The sequence below is a fragment of the Scyliorhinus torazame genome, chromosome 29 (genome assembly GCF_047496885.1).
Source record: "Scyliorhinus torazame isolate Kashiwa2021f chromosome 29, sScyTor2.1, whole genome shotgun sequence".
Lineage (NCBI taxonomy): Eukaryota > Metazoa > Chordata > Chondrichthyes > Carcharhiniformes > Scyliorhinidae > Scyliorhinus > Scyliorhinus torazame.
The window spans coordinates 34,148,554-34,167,362 of NC_092735.1; the positions used below are offsets into that span (position 1 = coordinate 34,148,554).

General features: G+C 49.6%; 1 protein-coding gene across 1 annotated transcript in view; it reads right to left on the minus strand.

Annotated features, from left to right (window-relative positions):
* Positions 1-10,162: 10,162 nt before the first annotated feature.
* The window catches only part of LOC140404032 (cathepsin D-like), a 27,356-nt gene continuing 18,709 nt past the window's right edge, over positions 10,163-18,809 (minus strand). Inside the window, exons 8-9 of the mRNA XM_072492378.1 lie at positions 14,995-15,093; positions 10,163-14,015 (exon numbers count right to left, since the gene is read on the minus strand). Coding sequence (XP_072348479.1) covers positions 13,854-14,015; positions 14,995-15,093 — 261 coding nt within the window. The 3' untranslated portion in view covers positions 10,163-13,853. The remainder of the gene's footprint in view (positions 14,016-14,994; positions 15,094-18,809) is intronic.

Here is an 18,809-nt window from a genome sequence, read left to right on the forward strand (position 1 = left end):
AGTGGCTGAAACATTGACGTATTTAAAACGGAGGTTGGATGCAGACTTAAACAAGAAAGAAATTGTACAGCAGGGTGGAGAGAGGTAATCGAAAGAGGTGATGCTCAAAAGGAGTGGCAGAAGGAGTGTACGCAACGTGGCGTGTTGAACCAATTGGCCTATTTCTCTGGCTTTGTGAAGGGACATAGGAACAGGAGGGGAGGCCGCTCAGCCCTTCAAAGTCCGCCCTGCCGGCCCTTCAATCAGGCTGTGACTGACCTAGCCGCGACCTGTCTTTGTGACATACTCCTCACCCAGCTCGAATGGGCCAACCTGTGTCCTGATATTTCACTCGACCAGTCCTGTGGGAAGAGAGATTTCATTCTGACTCTCCGGCTTCCATTTCGAGGCAATTCTACTCCCAGAGCCCACAGCACCAAGTATCTCAAATTGTAGTTTTACAGTAACAATGGGTGTAAACAACAGAGCAACTCAGAGAAACAAAAGCAGAGTTCACCTTGGAACTAATTGGTATGGGAACGATTTCAATCAATTACAGGTTGAAATAGAATATTGGACACTAAAATGCAGACCTCGGGGAGGGAAAGAAATTGTAGGAAAGCTCCAAACTGTGGAATTTATACAGTCCACATTGCTCACCTGACAGAGCAACTGGTGGACTGAAAGAGGCGTTGGGCCAACCTCACAGAATAACAGATACCCCGGAGTGAGATACAGACTGGAATCTAATCGAGAGGTTCTGGGTGGTTTATATATAGAATAACAGATACTCGGGAGTGAGTTACAGACTGGAATCTAATCGAGGGGTTCAGGGTGGTTTATATATAGAATAACAGATACCCGGGAGTGAGTTACAGACTGGAATCTAATCGAGGGGTTCAGGGTGGTTTATATATAGAATAACAGATACCCGGGAGTGAGTTACAGACTGGAATCTAATCGAGGGGTTCAGGGTGGTTTATATATAGAATAACAGATACTCGGGAGTGAGTTACAGACTGGAATCTAATCGAGGGGTTCAGGGTGGTTTATATATAGAATAACAGATACCCGGGAGTGAGTTACAGACTGGAATCTAATCGAGGGGTTCAGGGTGGTTTATATATAGAATAACAGATACCCGGGAGTGAGTTACAGACTGGAATCTAATCGAGGGGTACAGGGTGGTTTTTATATAGAATAACAGATACCCGGGAGTGAGTTACAGACTGGAATCTAATCGAGGGGTTCTGGGTGGTTTATATTTAGAATAACAGATACCCGGGAGTGAGTTACAGACTGGAATCTAATCGAGGGGTTCAGGGTGGTTTATATATAGAATAACAGATACCCGGGAGTGAGTTACAGACTGGAATCTAATCGAGGGGTCCGGGGTGGTTTATATTTAGAATAACAGATACCCGGGAGTGAGATACAGACTGGAATCTAATCGAGGGGTTCGGGATGGTTTATATATAGAGTAACAGATACCCGGGAGTGAGTTACAGACTGGAATCTAATCGAGGGGTTCGGGGTGGTTTATATATAGAATAACAGATACCCGGGAGTGAGATACAGACTGGAATCTAATCGAGGGGTTCGGGATGGTTTATATATAGAATATCAGATACCCAGGAGTGAGTTACAGACTGGAATCTAATCGAGGGGTTCAGGGTGGTTTATATATATATATATATATATATACATAGAGTAACAGATACCCGGGAGTGAATTACAGACTGGAATCTAATCGAGGGGTTCGGGGTGGTTTATATATAGAATAACAGATACCCGGGAGTGAGATACAGACTGGAATCTAATCGAGGGGTAAAGGGTGGTTTATATATAGAATAACAGATACCCAGGAGTGAGTTACAGACTGGAATCTAATCGAGGGGTTTGGAGTTGTTTATATTTAGAATAACAGATACCCAGGAGTGAGTTACAGACTGGAATCTAATCGAGGGGTTTGGAGTGGTTTATATTTAGAGTAACAGATACCCGGGAGTGAGTTACAGACTGGAATCTAATCGAGGGGTTCTGGGTGGTTTATATATAGAATAACAGATACCCGGGAGTGAGATACAGACTGGAATCTAATCGAGGGGTTCAGGGTGGTTTATATATAGAGTAACAGATACCCGGGAATGAGTTACAGACTGGAATCTAATCGAGGGGTTCGGGGTGGTTTATATATAGAATAACAGATAACCGGGAGTGAGTTACAGACTGGAATCTAATCGAGGGGTTCAGGGTGGTTTATATACAGAATAACAGATACCAGATAACAGATGGTTTATATTTGGAGGTTGAGGGGCGACCTGATAGAGGTCTACAACATTATGAGAGGCATAGACAGAGTGGATAGTCAGAGGCTTTTTCCCAGGGTAGAGGGGTCAATTACTAGGGGGCATAGGTTTAAGGTGCGAGGGGCAAGGTTTAGAGGAGATGTACGAGGCAAGTTTTTTACACAGAGGGTAGTGGGTGCCTGGAACTCGCTGCCGGAGGAGGTGGTGGAAGCAGCGACGATAGTGACATTTAAGGGGCATCTTGACAAACACATGAATAGGATGGGAATAGAGGGATATGGACCCCGGAAGTGCAGAAGATTTTAGTTTAGACAGGCAGCATGGTCGGCGCAGTCTTGGAGGGCCGAAGGGCCTGTTCCTGTGCTGTACTTTTCTTTGTTCTTTGTTCCTGATACCCGGGAGTGAATACAGACTGGAATCTAATCGCGTGGTTCGGTGGGGGGGGTTCTACATGGAATAATAGATATCCAGGAATGAGCTACTGACTGGAATCTATTCAAGGGTATCGGGGTGGTTTATATATAGAATAACAGATACCCGGGAGTCAGTTACAGGTTCAAATCCAATCGAGAAGTTTGGGAGGTTTATAATGGACACCTGGCACTGCGGGTACAATTTGGAATGTAACTGAGGGGCTCTATGGAGCTAAGGTGGACAGGTGGAAGTAAAAACCAAGAGCAGCCATGTTCCAATTGATTAGTGGAACCAGTCCCCGCCCCCCCCCCCCTCCCACCCACCCCCTTCATACTGATCAAAAATTGACAATTACAGAGCAAGACTCCAAACTGTTATGGATGCCATCTGTTACCATAGAACCCTCGAAGTCCTACAGTACAGAAGGAGGCCATTTGGCCCATCGAGTCTGCACCGACCCTCTGAAAGAGCACCTTACCCTTGCCCACTTTGTTTGGACAGAAAGTTCTAGATTTCCACTGTTTGAAGAGATGTATGACCCCTGAATGGCCTAGTTCTTAATTTAAGTTTATTCCCCCTTGTTCTGGGTAACCCCCACCAGAATAAATGGTGTCCCTCCAAATCCTTTTATCATCTTAAGCAGCTCAATTCCAACACCCTGAAATCTTTCTCTTCTCCAGTAAGTACATTGGTCGCCGATGTGAAGGGCCTGTTTGCAGCCGGACTCCCAGAGCGATAAGCCTGCAGCGAACGTCAAATTCCAGCACCCGGATTTGTTGGAATTCTGGATAACGCTCCAGCTGATCTCGGGGGCAGGGCTGTTGTGAAATGCAACCAGTTCCGATGACAAGGGATGGTTGCGTCTGTCAGCATCAGCGATCGAGGGGTGTGGAGGGGTAGGGCCGGGGGTGAGCTGGGGGAGGGGTCTCCAAAGATGCAAAAGCCTTGCTCCAAACCTGTCAGTTGTTGATGGGGCCTCCTCTTTGGATTTGACAGGCTCCGCGTCCTCACTCAGGCCACAGCCAGCTTTGCTTCAGGCCCCTCGTAGACTCAAACAAAGGTTAGCGGCGGCGCCCGATTCGGAGGGTTGGGGGTTCAAGCCCCACCCCTGAGATTTGAACACATGCTCTAAGCTGACGCTTTTAGCACCGTACTGAGGGGATGTTGCCAAGTCAGAGATGTTGGCTTGTGGATGAGACTTCAACCCTCTCAGGTGGAAGTCAAAATTCCCATGATTGCTCTTTCTGAGGAGGTTAGGTGTTCTCCCCAGTGCCCAGTGGCAATGTTTAGAGGAGATGTGCGAGGCAGGCTTTATTTTTTACACAGAGGGTGGTGAGTGCCTGGAACGCGTTGCCAGGGGAGGTTGTGGAAGCAGATACATTAACGGCGTTCAAAAGGCATTTCGACAAATACATGGATAGGATGGGTATCAAGGGACACATCACTAGGAAGTGCTGATGTCAAAGTCAATATTTTCCCGCTTCTGTCGTAGAAAGATACAACACACTCGTTAAGACAGAATAACAAGCTTTGTTTTCGAAAACAACTGCTTGCAGTAATGGCTGAAACTTGAAGTCAGAGAGCAGTCAACAAAACTGCTGAGTCTTTCACAAGTTCCATGCTTTCGCAGAGAATTAGTTCAATATTTATACATTATCTTTATCAAGATTATGTGACAACAGTATGGTCAGGAGTTTGATCGGAAATACAAACGGAAGCAAAGACCAGGCCATGTTTGGTCACATCACTCATACCGTTATTTAGTCCTCGGAGGGAACATTGAAAGGTCAGAATAGACTTGTTTCTTCCTGAACTTATCTTTGTTTTAAATTCCTACGGCCCTGGGTTATGACGAGTTAGTTTTATCAGGAGTTGCCGAGGTCCGGTGTTTTGGAATGGCTCAACCTTCGCTGATCTTTTCAGACTTCAAGTTATGCAGAGTTGGCCTACGGCCATACAGCTCTGAAAATGGTTAGAGCAGCATTCTTTACCTGGGCCTGGGGAGCTGGAATGAGTAGTTTCAGTCTATCTGGTATTGTCTCAAACCTTTTGACCAGTCTTCCCATTGACCAGTTTTCCCATCATGCCATTACTTAATTCGTACCATATCACACTGAGGGATTTGGCCAAGGGTGGTATCATGTCCATCCAGTACAGGCTTGGCGGGCTGAAGGGCCTGTTCCTGTGCTCTATTGTTCTTGGTTCTAATATTAAGCCCGCAACCAAAATCACTAAAAGAAAATGCAAGATCTGGTCAATATGAAATAGCTGTATCTGGGATCTTGCTGTGCAAGAATTAGCTGTCACATTTCCTACATTACATCAGTGACTAAAGTTCAAAGATATTTCATTGTCTGCAAAGTGCTTTGAGATGTTGTGACGTAAGCGGTTGTATGCTATAAAGATCAATATAAATACAGAGTGCAGGTCACCACTATATCTGTTCTGTAAATGAATTATAATTCTACAATTCTTTTATATTTTATACTTTTTTAATTGTTCACGATTGTCATAAATTATAATCACTTTTTTTCGTATGTATTGTCATCACAAGTCAGTATTTACTCCCATGATAATTTATCAATAATATAATTATCCATCTGTCAATCTTTCTACCTGTCTGCTTATCTATCTATCTGTCTGTCTGTCTATCCACCTGTCGGTCAATGCATCTGTGTATCTGTCTGCCGGTCTGTCTGACAGACTGACGGTCTGTCTGTCCCTCGGCCTGTCTGTCTGTCTGTGGGCCAACCTGTCCGTCTATCGGCTTGTCTGTGGGCCAGCCTGTCGGTCGGTCAGTCAGTCTGTCAGTCGACTGTCAGTCAGTCATTCCATCTATTTATAATAAATATGGCCTTTGCCAACACTGTTCAGTTTGAGCTCAGGGCTGCCTCACTGCTTATGTCCAGTAAGCCTTTTCCAGTTCAGTCAGTTATCATTTACCTCTGTCTGATCTGCGATGGCAGCTCCTCAGAATGTGAAACGATGAGAGTTCCTCGCAAGCAGATGTTCAGAAATCATTTCTTGGTGAGGGGGAGTCGACCGGAGGAGCCCCTCAACTTAGTTGGCTGTGATTCGGTGGGCTGCACTCTCACCTCGGACTCAACAAGTTGTGCGTTTGTGTCCCACTCAAGGGCTTGAGGGCAAAATCTAAAATGCCCCCCCCCCCCAGTGCAGAACTGAGGGAGGAACTGCGGCACGAGGGGTGTTACCTTGGTGATGAGATGTTAAACTGAGGCTCCGCCTAATCTCGCAGGTGGAATAATAGACCCTGTGGCCACTATCTGGAAGAGCAGGGGAGTTAATGATAATAATTTTAATTAGTGTCACAAGTAGGCTTACATTAACACTGCAATGAAGTTACTGTGAAAAGCCCCTAGTCGCCACATTCCGGCGCCTGTTCGGGTACACTGAGGGAGAATTCAGAATGTCCAATTCACCTAACAAGCACGTCTTTCGGGACTTGTCGGGGGAAACCGGAGCGCCCGGAGGAAACCCACGCAGACACGGGGAGAACGTGCAGACTCCCCGCAGGCAGTGACCCAAGCCGGGAATCAAACCCGGGGCCCTGGCGCCGTGAAGCAATGGTGCTAACCACTGTGCTACCGTGCGGGAATCCCTAAATGCTTGCAAACCCGCTGACCCAGATTGACATCTGACCTGGCACTGTGACTATTTTAGAATTCTCACCCTGGTGTTCAAAGCCCCCCCCCCCCCCCCCCCCCACCACTCTATTCACGCAGCCTCCTCCAGCCATCCAAACCTGCAGATCTCTGCGCTCCTTCAATTCTGGTCTCTGGTGCATCACGGATTTTCAAAATAGTACACAACGGGTTATATTTAGCAGGGAATTCTGGATAGGCAGAGCCTTTTGCTAAAATATTCTTTCGAGTTTCACAGTTTTAATTGATTTTTTTCACGAGAACCTGCTGAATTAATGCAATATTATTGCACTGGGAATTACAACTCGATTATAGAGCCCCTGCTCGAATATCATCATCATCTCGAGGCAACAGTTGTTGGACATCCTGTGACCGTGCCCACTCGGGGAGGGGGTGGGGGTTCACTCTGTACTGTGCCTGCGTCCCGTCCAGCAACTTGCACTGATGTAGCGCCTTTAACCCAACCCCAAAGCGCTTCACGGGTCCAAATAGCCAAACAACACCTGGCACGGAGCCAAATAAGGAGGGTGTCGGGCAGTTTGTTCAACAGGTAGGATCTGAGTAGGGTGTTAAAGAAGAAGCGGGGGAAAGAGGTGGAGAGATTTAAGGAGGGAATTGCAGAGCTGGGAGCCCAGCCAGTTGAAGGCCCAGCCACGGGTTGCGGAGACATTAAAATCAGAGATTGTCAAGAGGCCGGAATCGGCAGTGGACGGGGATTGTAAGGGCTGGAGGAGGCCGCAGCGTCGGGGGGGGGGGGCATGGGTGGGTTTAAAAGCCAGGTGAGAATTTTAAAATCAGAACATTTTTTTAAATTTATAAATTTAGAGTACCCAATTCATTTTTTCCAATTAAGGGGCAATTCAGCGTGGCCAAGTCCACCTACCCTGCACATCTTTGCGTTGTGGGGGCGAAACCCACGCAAACACGGGGAGAATGTGCAAACTCCACACGGACAGTGACCCAGAGCCGGGATCGAACCTGGGACGTCGGCGCCGTGAGACTGCAGTGCTAACCACTGCGCCACCGAGCTGCCCTAACATCGGATCATTGGCCGGAATTTGCATCTGTCCGCTCCGGCGGGATTCTCCAGTCTCGCCCCAGGGGATGGGATTTTGGGCGGTGGCGAAATCGGATTGGGAATCCCGGGCCATTGGGGAATCAATGGCCTGTCGGTCAGCGCGCTTCAGGTTGCGGAGGCCTTTAACGATTGTGTCGTCCGCCTTTTCGGATGACATTTCCTCCACTGAGTATCTCGATCCCCTCCTCTGATGCCCAAAGTCATTGGTACATCCTGGATGTGCCTGTATTGATTAATGGGCTGGATTTCCAATTGAAACCACCCCACCCGAGGACGGTGGTACGCTTCCGCCGGAAATGGCCAAAATAAAGAACAAAGACCAATACAGCACAGGAACAGGCCCTTCGGCCCTCCAAGCCTGTACCCTAACCCTAACCCTAACCTTTGCCAAAACCCTCAGCACTTCCTTGTGCTGCGTAAAGAATATTCTGGCCAATGTCAGAGGGGAGTTAAGAATCAAGCACGTTGGTGTGGGACTGGAGTCACCTAGGCACAATTAGCAAAGGACCACAGGTTTCTTTCCCAAGGAAACCCGATGGGTTTTTTTATACAACAATCCAATTGGGTCAGTCATTTTCATTCAAAACTGGATTCAATTCCTCAGACTGTCACAATGGGATTTGCACTCTCTCTGGATGGGCTTTGCGACAGAGCCATTAGGGTAGCAAACCCCTACCCAGTATAACCTTGGACATACTTGCAGACCAGACTTGCTGTATCAGTCAAGGCCCGAGACATTCCTTCCCATTACTCTCAGACAGATTGAGAATTTTAAAAAATTCTTTCACTGGATAGGCCAAGCATTTATTGCCCACCCCTAATTGCCCCCTTGAGAAGGTGGTGGCAAGCCGCCTTCTTGAGCTGCTTCAGTCCATGTGGTGTAGGTACACCCACCGTGCTGTTAGGGAGGAAGTTCCAGCATTTGGACCCAGCGACAGCGAAGGAACGGCGATCATAGTTCAGGGTCATTTTGGTGAGTGGCTTGGAGGTGAGCTTGACGTCGCTGGTGTTCCCAGGTGCCCGCTGGCCCTTATCCTTCCAGCTGGTAGAGGTCACGAGGTTGAAATGTGTTGTCAAAGCAATGCTACTGCAAGAGGGCGATCTGGCAGCTGGAAAAAGCTGCCTTAATGGTGTCATTCAAGAGTGCCTTTAAGAAATGGATGTGTAAGCAATGTACCTTTAAGAAAACAGTGATGTCAGAGAGTAGGTGGGGCTGGGCTTTAGGTGAGCCAATTTGCAGGTTTTTAGTTTCAGTTTAAAAGTGCCTGGCTGTTTTGCTGGAGCTGAAGCCAACCAAGCTAATATATCTCTGCCATTCTACAGAAACTATATATATCCTTTAACCTGATGTGATACTGTTTAAAGGTGTTAAGTCTCTTGGAAATTTGAAGGAACATTTTAAGGAATTATTTACTGTTGCAATATTTTCTGAGTTATCTTTGAAGTAAGGGGTGTCAAGAGATCCAATGTTTATTTAAGATGTTAAGTTGAGTTCATGGAATAAACAGTGTTTTGTGTTTAAAAACCCACGTGTCCATAATTGTAATCCCACACCTAGGGAACAAGCCGTGTGCTCGGAAAAGCAACAAATCCATTAAAGGGAGAGGTTGGTTGAACTCCATGATACATTTTGGGGTTCTGAAAACGCCTCGCCCAGAACAATGGTTCCACCCTTTTTAATGTTCCTCCTCCGACTCCCTTTTGAAGTTTGCACTTTGGGACAGACCGGTTATAAAATTGATTGTGCCAAATTATGGATGGAAGCGAGGCCAAAGTTCCATTTAGTTCACCCACTTCCACGCTGCCAGTCGCGTGGTGCAATGATAATGACGTTATTGACTAGTCTCAGTGATTATTGTCTATCAACGAATCTACAACAACTGAAACACGAGGTATGTCCAGAGGTGGAGAGCTTTGAAAGTCAGAGGCTCTGTTCTCTGGATCCACTGTTCTCGGCGGGTGAAACACACTAAATGGCCGAAGGTTTCTGGCCTTCCCAGTCAGCCGGAGCTTCCGGTCCTGCTGACAGGTGGACCCCCACCCCCCACCCCCCACCCCCCACCCCCCACCCCCACCTTATTTAGTCTTTCATGGGATGTGGACGTTGCTGGGTAAGGTCACCATTTTGTGTCCATCCTTAATTAACACTAAATTAAACTTTAGTGTCTCGCTAGGCTATTTCAAGAGCATTTTAAGAGTCAACCATATTGCTGTGGGTCTGGAGTCACATGTAGGCCAGACCGGGTAAGGACGGCAGATTTCCCCCTCTAAAAGGACATTAGTGAACCAGATGGGGCTTTACGACAATCAACAACGGTTTCATGGTCAACATTACTGAGACTGGCTTGATATTCCGGATTTTATGAATTGAATCTGAATGCCACCAGCCCTGTGGTGGGATTTGGGCCTACGTCCCCAGTTCATTAGTCGGGATTACTAGTCCAGTGACCACTCCACCACACTAATGTAGCAGACCTCTCAACCACCCCTCTTCGCTGAAACAGAAGTCTCTACCCCAATCAGGAACTGGTCCAACTCCCTCTGGAAGGCAGGGTGTCAGCACCCTCCACCTCATCCCGCAGAACATTCCGGAGGCCCATTTCTCTCTGGGAAAGGACCGCTGGCCTAACACACACCCGCCCGTTACCCGCCTTCCCCGTAACACCTTCTTCACACTGACAACACGGTGTTCAGGAGCAAACCTGCAGGCCTCCCAAAGATTCACAATCCAATTATTTTATTTGTTTTTTTTTTTAATACACGTCAACAAGGGGAAATATTAGTACAGCCTGAACCGCGTCATAAAGTGACTCTCTTTTCTCTGCCTCTTACATTACCCAGGAACCCGATAGAGGTCCACAAGATGGTGCAAGGGGTTGATAAGAGTTGACTCAGAGAGAAGTTTTTTCCACTTGTAGTCAAGGTCAAAACAAGAGACAATAAATAGAAGATAATCACTGATAGATAATCACTGATAGAAGATAATCACTGATAGATAATCACTGATAGAAGATAATCCTCCCGTTGGGAGGATTCGGGAGAAACATCTTCACCCAGAAATGGAATCTCGCTACCACAAGGAGGATTTGGCGTGAACATCATACAGGCATTTGGAGAAACCTAGACAACTACCCGAGGGAGGAAAAATTGGAAGGTTCTGGATGTTGTCGGGCGGAAGGAGGACTCTCACATGGGGCATATACGACACCACGGACCGCTTCGGCCTGTTGTAGACTCCGGGGCCCAATTGTGACTCCGCCACTGGGTGGGGTTATTCGATGGGTTAAATCCCGGCTGCGTTTTGCCATTTTTACCGTGCGGGGGGGGGCACTCACGACAGGCCCCGCAATTGAAAATATTACAGCGCTGGAACCCAACAAGTCAACACTTGGAACCGTTCGCCTCCACCCACCCCAAACCTCACAGACAGGGCTGCAAAGGGCAAGCGGAAAATGGGACCCACTCCTCCCACCGCCCCCCCCCCCAGCCCCCAACCCGCCAAGTTGGCGTCTTTTCAGAAATTTATTAAAAGGTGAATTATCGGAAGAAACCACTTTTTTTTGGGGGGGGGGCCCACACGGACAATGAAATAAGATTCATTATTAAAAGCTCGAAGACTGCCGAAAGTTAAGCTACCGCCGTTTCCGGGGGGGGGGGGGGGGGTGGATTTGCGGTTCCTGCGAATGACGTAGCTGGGTTCTGCCCGTGGCGCTGACAAGCGTCTATGCCACGGGCAGCCATCTTGCGCCGGCAGGAGTTACAGAGTTAAAATCAAGCCCGGTGAGTCTGTGGAACTGCTTGTAGACTGACCTCTAGTGGCAGGGATGGAGTATTGCTGCATTTCGGTTTGACCCAACACCGAGGAGCTAAATCCTGCCTCCTGCCCTCATCTCGAGACCCTCCCGTTACTCCATACTCCAGAAGCAGCTTTGTTAGACAGCACATCTCTCAAGGGCAAACCGAACGCAAATTGAGAAACCGCCCGCAACCAGAGGGAGAACTCGGCAACGACAGGCCGGGATGCAGCGGTGCCCCAATGACAGGAGCACTTTTGGGTAAAATTAGCTGTGTGATAGAAACTGGGCGGTATGGACAAGCTGGGCCGAATGGCCTGTCTCCATGCTGTAAAATCTATGACTCCATTTAGTCGGGTACAATTGCTCCAGCTCCCATTGACTTGCTGATTGGGGAAGAGGGGTTGGGGTAAACCTTTTTGATACGGAGTCCGGAGGTGTCCGGACAGAGAGGCTGCCCCAGTCGCCACCAACCACGACTAGGCAATGGGAGGCACAATCTGCAGGCCGACTGGGGGAAGGACATCTCTCTACTATCCCTTCATCACCTTCTGTCAAGGAATGAGGAAGCTTGGACAACCAGGAGACCCCGCAAGGCTGGTGTCTTGATAGACCGAAGGCGGTCCCCTCATCAGAACGGCTGACCCGCCGACTGACGAGGGAGGGAGAGACAAGCGAGAGGGGGGGGGGGGATATTCATTATCTGAGCCACTCTACGAGAGGTTCTAAGAATTGAATATTGCTGCAGAGAGAGAGACGTGTTTCCGAAGCTTCTCATCTTTCACTAATCAAGACAAATGCAAGAATACCAAATTTCAAACAATAACAATTTATACGACAGGAGGAAAAGGGGCCGATTGGTTGGCATCCCGACTGGTTGATCATATCGACTGTTCAACCAATCAGCACTCTTTTCTCCCCACCATAAATTGTTGTGATTGTTTGAAATTTGGTATTCTTGTGTTTGTCCTGATGGGTGCACGATGAAGAGCTTCAGCAACATCGCTCTCATTTCAATCTCCACTTCCACCCACCCTGGAAACTGGAGCGGGTGGGAGGGACAATTTAATGGACGGTTAAAAGGTTCCTTGATGCTGAGCAGGAATTTCCGAGGAAATTCCCACCCAACATTCAAGTTCCGTGCTACCAAGAATTAAATCCATTGGCAACTTGCTTTGGAAGCCACAAGATTTTTTAAAATCAATTTAGAATACCCAATTATTTTTTTTCCCCAAGGGGCAATTTAGCGTGGCCAATCCGCCTACCCTACACATCTTTGGGTTGTGGGGATGAAACCCATGCAGACACGGAGAGAATGTCCGTGTGGAGTTTGCAGTGACCCAGAGCCGGGATTTGAACCCGGATTCTCAGCGCTGTAGTCCCAGTGCTAACCACTGCCCCCCCCAGGAAGCCACAAGATTGAATGGAGTAGAGAAAGGTTTCCACCATGTTACGGTGGAGTGGTGAAACGACAGGGTCCAGCGAGGATTCAACGCTAATCCATTTAACTATAAGCCATTAAACAAAATTTACTTTCATCTAAAATTAAAGAGACAATTTCCCCCCCTTTGCTTTATCAAACTGCGTGGAAACTCTTTAGGATGACCCTCTAACGTTACAGGGCCTACTGCGGAGGGCAAACACCTTCTGGCTCAGTACAACAGAATCATTGCATCACAGAACGCCCACAGTGTAGAAGGAGGCTATTCAGCCCATTCTGCACCAGCCCTCCGAAGGGGCACCTTACCCCGGTCCAGTTCCCCACTTATCTCGCCCTATCGCCATAACCCTACCTGCACATCCCTGCACACTAAGGGGCAATTTATGGTGGTCAATCCACCTAACCATCTTTGGACTGTCGGAGGAAACCCACGCAGACACGGGGAGAATGTGCAGACTCCGCACAGACAGTGACCCAAGGGCGGAATCGAACCCGGGTCCCCGGCGCTGAGAGGCAGCGGTGCTAACCACTGTGCCGTGAAGAGAAATGGCAATTACTTCACCACTGCCCCCCGGCTGAGGGGCGGCGATGTGAGGAGCGCCTTATGGTGAACGGTTGAGAGCAAAGTAACCACGGCGATGAGACATTGCCTGCTAAAACCGGCCAGGGGCGATGGATTTGCATCCACGAAGAAATGCGACCAGGGCGCACTGAGCAGGACCCACCACCAGGTGGCATCAGGACAAATAAAAATGGAGCCACTGGCGGACGGGGGGTGGGTCTCGGAAGACGTGTTAAGGGGGTGGGGGGTCCCTGAAGAAAAAGCTACAGTTCACAGGGAGTTATTTGCATTGCCATAATAAAAGGTATCGGGATCCGATAGGCGACTGCTCGGAATGATCTAGCATGGCTGACAAACAGGGTTAGATCTCTGCTTCGCTTGAGGGTTAACCACGTAGATGTACCAAGGTTGCGCGTGTTCAGCAACGTTAAGGTGCCGGGAGTGTAGCGAGGTGATGTTCAGGTTGAGTTTCAGCAAGAACCGAGCTTCGTTATTTCACTCTATCGCGATCTAAATCAGACCCATGCAAATTTGATAAAAGGGGGAAGGGAAAGGGACATGGTCTCGATTTTTGCGGAGGAGGGGTTGAGGTGTCCCTTGCATCGGAGAAGGCCCTACACAGCATCGGCAAAGCCCACTCGGTTGCTGGCGCGGTCGAAGACGGTGTAATAGCGGCCAATAAACACGTCACCCAAAATCCAGAGCGGCCCAGCGGGCGGAGGAATGTCCATGCCCAGGAATCCACTGAGGCAAATCGTTTTCCCGAACTTGCTGATCTGCGGGAGGGGGGGGAAAGATAGAAGGGAAAAGGTTAGGGGGAAAAAAAGGGAGGGATTGACCATGGATCGATCCCACTGTGCGAGGGACAAATAGTAACTACTGTTAACAAATCCCCAAAAAACAAAACCTCAGCTCAGGTAACCGCAGGCTGGTGAAATTCACCTACCCCATCCTTGTCAGCTCCCAGAGATCTGGGTGATTTGATCAAAGTTTGGGGCTTGGAGAGGGTACAGACGAGGATGGCTAAGGGCCATCGACTTTGACATTTCACTCTGGATTCCAACTCAGCCCATGCGGATGGAAAGGGGGCATCTCTGTGGGTTGTCAAGGCCCTGGAATGGTCACCCAAAGCTCAACTGTGAGTGGGCCGATCCCATTGTCACAGGTGTCATGCAAGTAAGGGGTGTTAAGAAATCCAATGTTTATTTAAGATGTTAAGTTGAGTTCATGGAATAAACAGTGTTTTGTGTTTAAAAACCCACGTGTCCATAATTGTAATCCCACACCTAGGGAACAAGCCGTGTGCTCGGAAAAGCAACAAATCCATTAAAGGGAGAGGTTGGTTGAACTCCATGATACATTTTGGGGTTCTGAAAACACCTCGCCCAGAACACAGGGTAGTCTGTGCAGGGAAGTGAAAACAGAAATACAGATAAGGCGGACTCAAACGCACCAAGTGTTCCTTCCAAAATCGGAGCGGCTAGGAAGGTACGTGTGGGGCCATGGTTAGCACTGCTGCCTCACGGCGCCGAGGACCCAGGTTCGATCCAGGTCCCGGGTCACTGCCCACGTGGAGTTTGCACATTCTCCCCGTGTCTGCGTGGGATTCACCCCCCCCACAACCCAAAGAGGTGCAGGGTAGGTGGATTGCCACGCTAAATTGCCCCTTAATTGGGGGGAAAAAAATTCAACAAAAAAACAAATTAAAATCAAACCGCAAAGCCCCAGATAATTAAATCGCTAGGCCCGCTTTACCTTCAACACATACTGCTCCCCCGTCAGTGAGAAGCCTTTGCCTCCGACCGTGAAGGTGATAACGGGAAGAGTCGGAATCTTTTCGCAGCCGATCAAGTACTGTGGGGTGGGGAGAGCAAAAACTGATCAGACCATCTAACTCTTCAAACCAGTGACAGCGACATCTGCAGCAGCTGGGAGGTATAAAATAAAAGGGCCTGCATTTCTATAGCGCCTCTCGTAACCGCCAAAGGAAATGAAATACTTTCAAAGTGCAGTCGCTGTTGCGATGTTGGAAAGGCGGCGGCCAATTTGCGCACAGCAGGATCCCAGCAAACAGCCAAGAGATTAAGGACCCGGCAACGTGTTTAGGCTTTAACTGAGGCACAAATATTGGCCAAACACTGGGGAGAGCTGCCTTTTTCTTTGAACAGTGACCCGAATAGTTATGCCCACCTCAGAGAAAGCAGTTGAACATCTCGTCCAAATGATGGCAGTGAAGCACTCCTCAGTACCTCTCTGAGATTGTCAGCTTGGACTGTGTGCTCAGATCTGTGGCGAAGGACATGAACCCCCCGACTCAACAGACCCGGGCAAGAGTGCTAGCAAATAGCAGCGAGATATTTATTTCTCCTTACAGGTGGGTGGCGTTGGCAGCTTTCTCTATTTTGGGGGGGTCCATATGGGGGATCCCTCTAGCTAGGGGGTCTGTGTGATGGGTCCCTCTAGTTAGGGGGGTCTCTGTGATGGGTCCCTCTAGTTAGGGGGTCTCTGTGGCAGGTCCCCGGGGGGAGGGGGGGGGGGTTCCTTTATTTAAGGAGGGTCTCTGTGGGGAGGTTCCTTCAGTTGGGAATCCATGGGGGGGGGGGGGGGGGGTCTCCCCATTAAGGGGGCGGGATTCTCTGATCCTGAGGCTAAGTGTTGATGCCGTCATAAATGCAGTCGAGTTTCACGACGGCATAAACTTGGCCCCAGGAGCAGCGATTCTGACCCCTACAGGGGGCCAGCACGGCACTGATACCGATACCAGCGCAGTGGCTCCCTTCTCCGCGCCGGCCCCGACGCAACATGGCGTAGGGCTACAGGGGCAAGGTGCGGAGCAAGAGAGGCCTCCAGCCCAAGAGGCCAGCCCGCCGATCGGTAGGCCCCAATCACGGGCCAAGCCACAACGGAGACGTGCCTGAGAGAATCCCGCCTGGGGAGTCTATGGGAGGGTCTCTTGTTTTAAGAGGTCCCAAAGAGGGTCTCTCTAGTTAGGGGGTCTCTGAGGGGGGGGTTTCTTTAGGTAGCGGGTTCCTGGGGGGTCTCCCTATTGAGGGGTCTCTTGGGTGGATCTCCCATCTTAGGGGGTCTCTGGAGGGGGTTGTGAAGTTGGGGGGGGGTCTCTGATAGAGGTGAGGTGGGAAGGTCATGTTTTATGGGGCGGGGTTAAGGGTGGTCCTTGGATGGACTTTGGGGGCAACTCCCTTGAGGAGAAACCCCCTTGGCCCACCGCGGGGACCACCACAACAGGCTCACGTAGTAATCCCCACCCACCTGACTCGCGGCCCAGGGAACCGGAGAATCACGGAGGGCCGGAGATTAGGATGTCGGGCCCACTAAGTGGTTGCAACTGGGTCATTAAGACCCGTTTGGTCCTGGGGATGGTTGCAGACAATCAAACAGGCTTCGTGAAGGGCAGGCAGCTGGCGGGTTATATAAGACGGCTGATGAATGTGGTAATGAATCCGTCGAGAGCTCTGGTACCGGAGGTGGTGGTGTCCATGGACGCGGAGAAAGCATTTGATCTGGTGGAGTGGCGGTACTTGTTCGAAGTTTTGGGAAGGTTCGGGTCTGGGCCAAGATTTGTGGCATGGGTGCGCTTGCCGTATGTTGGGCCAAGAGCGAGGGTGAGAACAAATGATATGAGCTCTGACTTACACAGGGGTACGAGGCAGGGGTGCCCGCTGTCGCTGCTGCTGTTTGCACTGGCCGTAGAGCCATTGGCGATGGCTCTCAGGGGGTTGGCAGAGTGCCAGGGGATAATGAGGGGACAGAGGGAGCATCGGGTGTTGCTCTCTTTCTGTAGGTTTCGGATCCGTTGGAGTGTATGGGAAGGATTATGGGCTGTTGGGGAGGTTTGGAGGGTTCTCGGGATACAAGCTGAATGTAGGGAAAAGCGAGGTATTCCCGCTGAATGAGCTGGCACAGTGGGCTAATTTAGGGGGGGATGCCATTTATGGTAGCGAGGGATAGGTTTAGGTACTTGGGGATTTAAGTAGCGAGGGAATGGACGGGGCTCCATAAGTGGAACTTAACGAAGCTGGGGGAGGAGGCCAGGAAGGATCTTAAGAGGTGGGATGCGATGCACTGCACTTAACGTTGGCAGTGTGGGTCCAAGTGGTGAAAATGAATATTCTGCCGAGATTCTTGTTTATCTTTCAGGCTCTCCCAATCTTTATACCAAGGGCCTTTTCTCGGAAAGTGGACACAATCATCCCTGACTTTGTGTGGGCGGGGAAGGTGCCGAGGGTGGGGAGGACCCTGCTACAGAGGCAGAGACAGCAGGGGGGGTTGGCGATGCCAAACGTGCTTCATTATTATTGGGCGGCGAATGTGGACAAGATGTGGCGTTGGTGGGAAGGAGAAGGGGTAGAGTGGGTTAGAATGGAGGAGGAATCTTGTAAGAGGTCTAGTTTGAGGGCTATGGTGACGGCAGCATTGCCAATGGCTCCGAATAGGTATTCAGGGAGCCCAGTGGTGCAGTCCACGGTGAAGATATGGAATCAGCTGAGGAGGCATTTTAGGGTGGAAGGGATGTCGGTGCTAACGTCGCTGTGCGAGAATCATGGGTTTGAACCGGGGGGGGGGGGATGGATGGATAGTGTATACAGGAGGTGGAGGGAGTGGGACTGGTCAAGGTGAGGGATTTGTATTTGGAGGAAGGGTTCGCCAGTCTGGAGGAGCTAAGGGAGAGGGTAGAGCTGCCAAGGGGTAGTGAGTTCAGGTATCTACAGGTTAGGGACTTTGCACAAAGGTCTGGAAGGGGTTCCCTGGGTTGCCAGGATACACCCTGCTGGAGCAACTGCTGCTTCCGGATGTGGAATTGGGGATATATGTAAGTGGCTGGGGGAGCAGGGAGGCGAGCGGGTGGTGAAGATCAAGGAGAAATGGGAAGCGGAGTTGGGAATGGAGATCAATTGGGGAGTATAGAGTGAGGCACTGCGAAGGGTAAACGGGACCTCCTCTTGTGCAAGGATGAGCCTGATACAGTTTAAGGTGGTGCACAGGGTGCATATGACTCGGGCGAGAATGAGTGGGTTCGTTCAGGGGGTAGCAGATGAGTGTGGGCGGGGGGCATTCAAAAAGGGATATAATTGCCTTGGGAGTAGCTCAACGATTTACTCAACTAATTCCAGGCATGAAGGGGCTATTCCCATGGAAAAAGGTGAGGCTATACCCACTGGAGTTTAGAAGATTGAGAGGTGATCTTGAGCCGCTGCAGTCCACGTGGTCTAGGTACACCCACTGTGCTGTTAGGGAGGGAGCTCCACATTTTGACCCAGCGACAGGGAAGAAACGGCCGATTATATTTCCAAGTCAGGGTGGTGAGTGACTTGGAGGGGAACCTCCAGGTGGTGGGGTTCCCAGGTATCTGCTGCCCTTGTCCTTCTAGATGGTAGTGGTCGAGGGTTTGGAAGATGCTGCTGAAGTGAATGCATTTATCCAATCACTTCAGCATTGGGAGTCTTCATCACTCTTTCCCCACCAATTATTTTGCACAACAGAGCAAGTAGTTTGTTTCATCTGTGAGGCTCTGGGACATGTTAACGGTGCTATATAAATGCAAGCTGTTG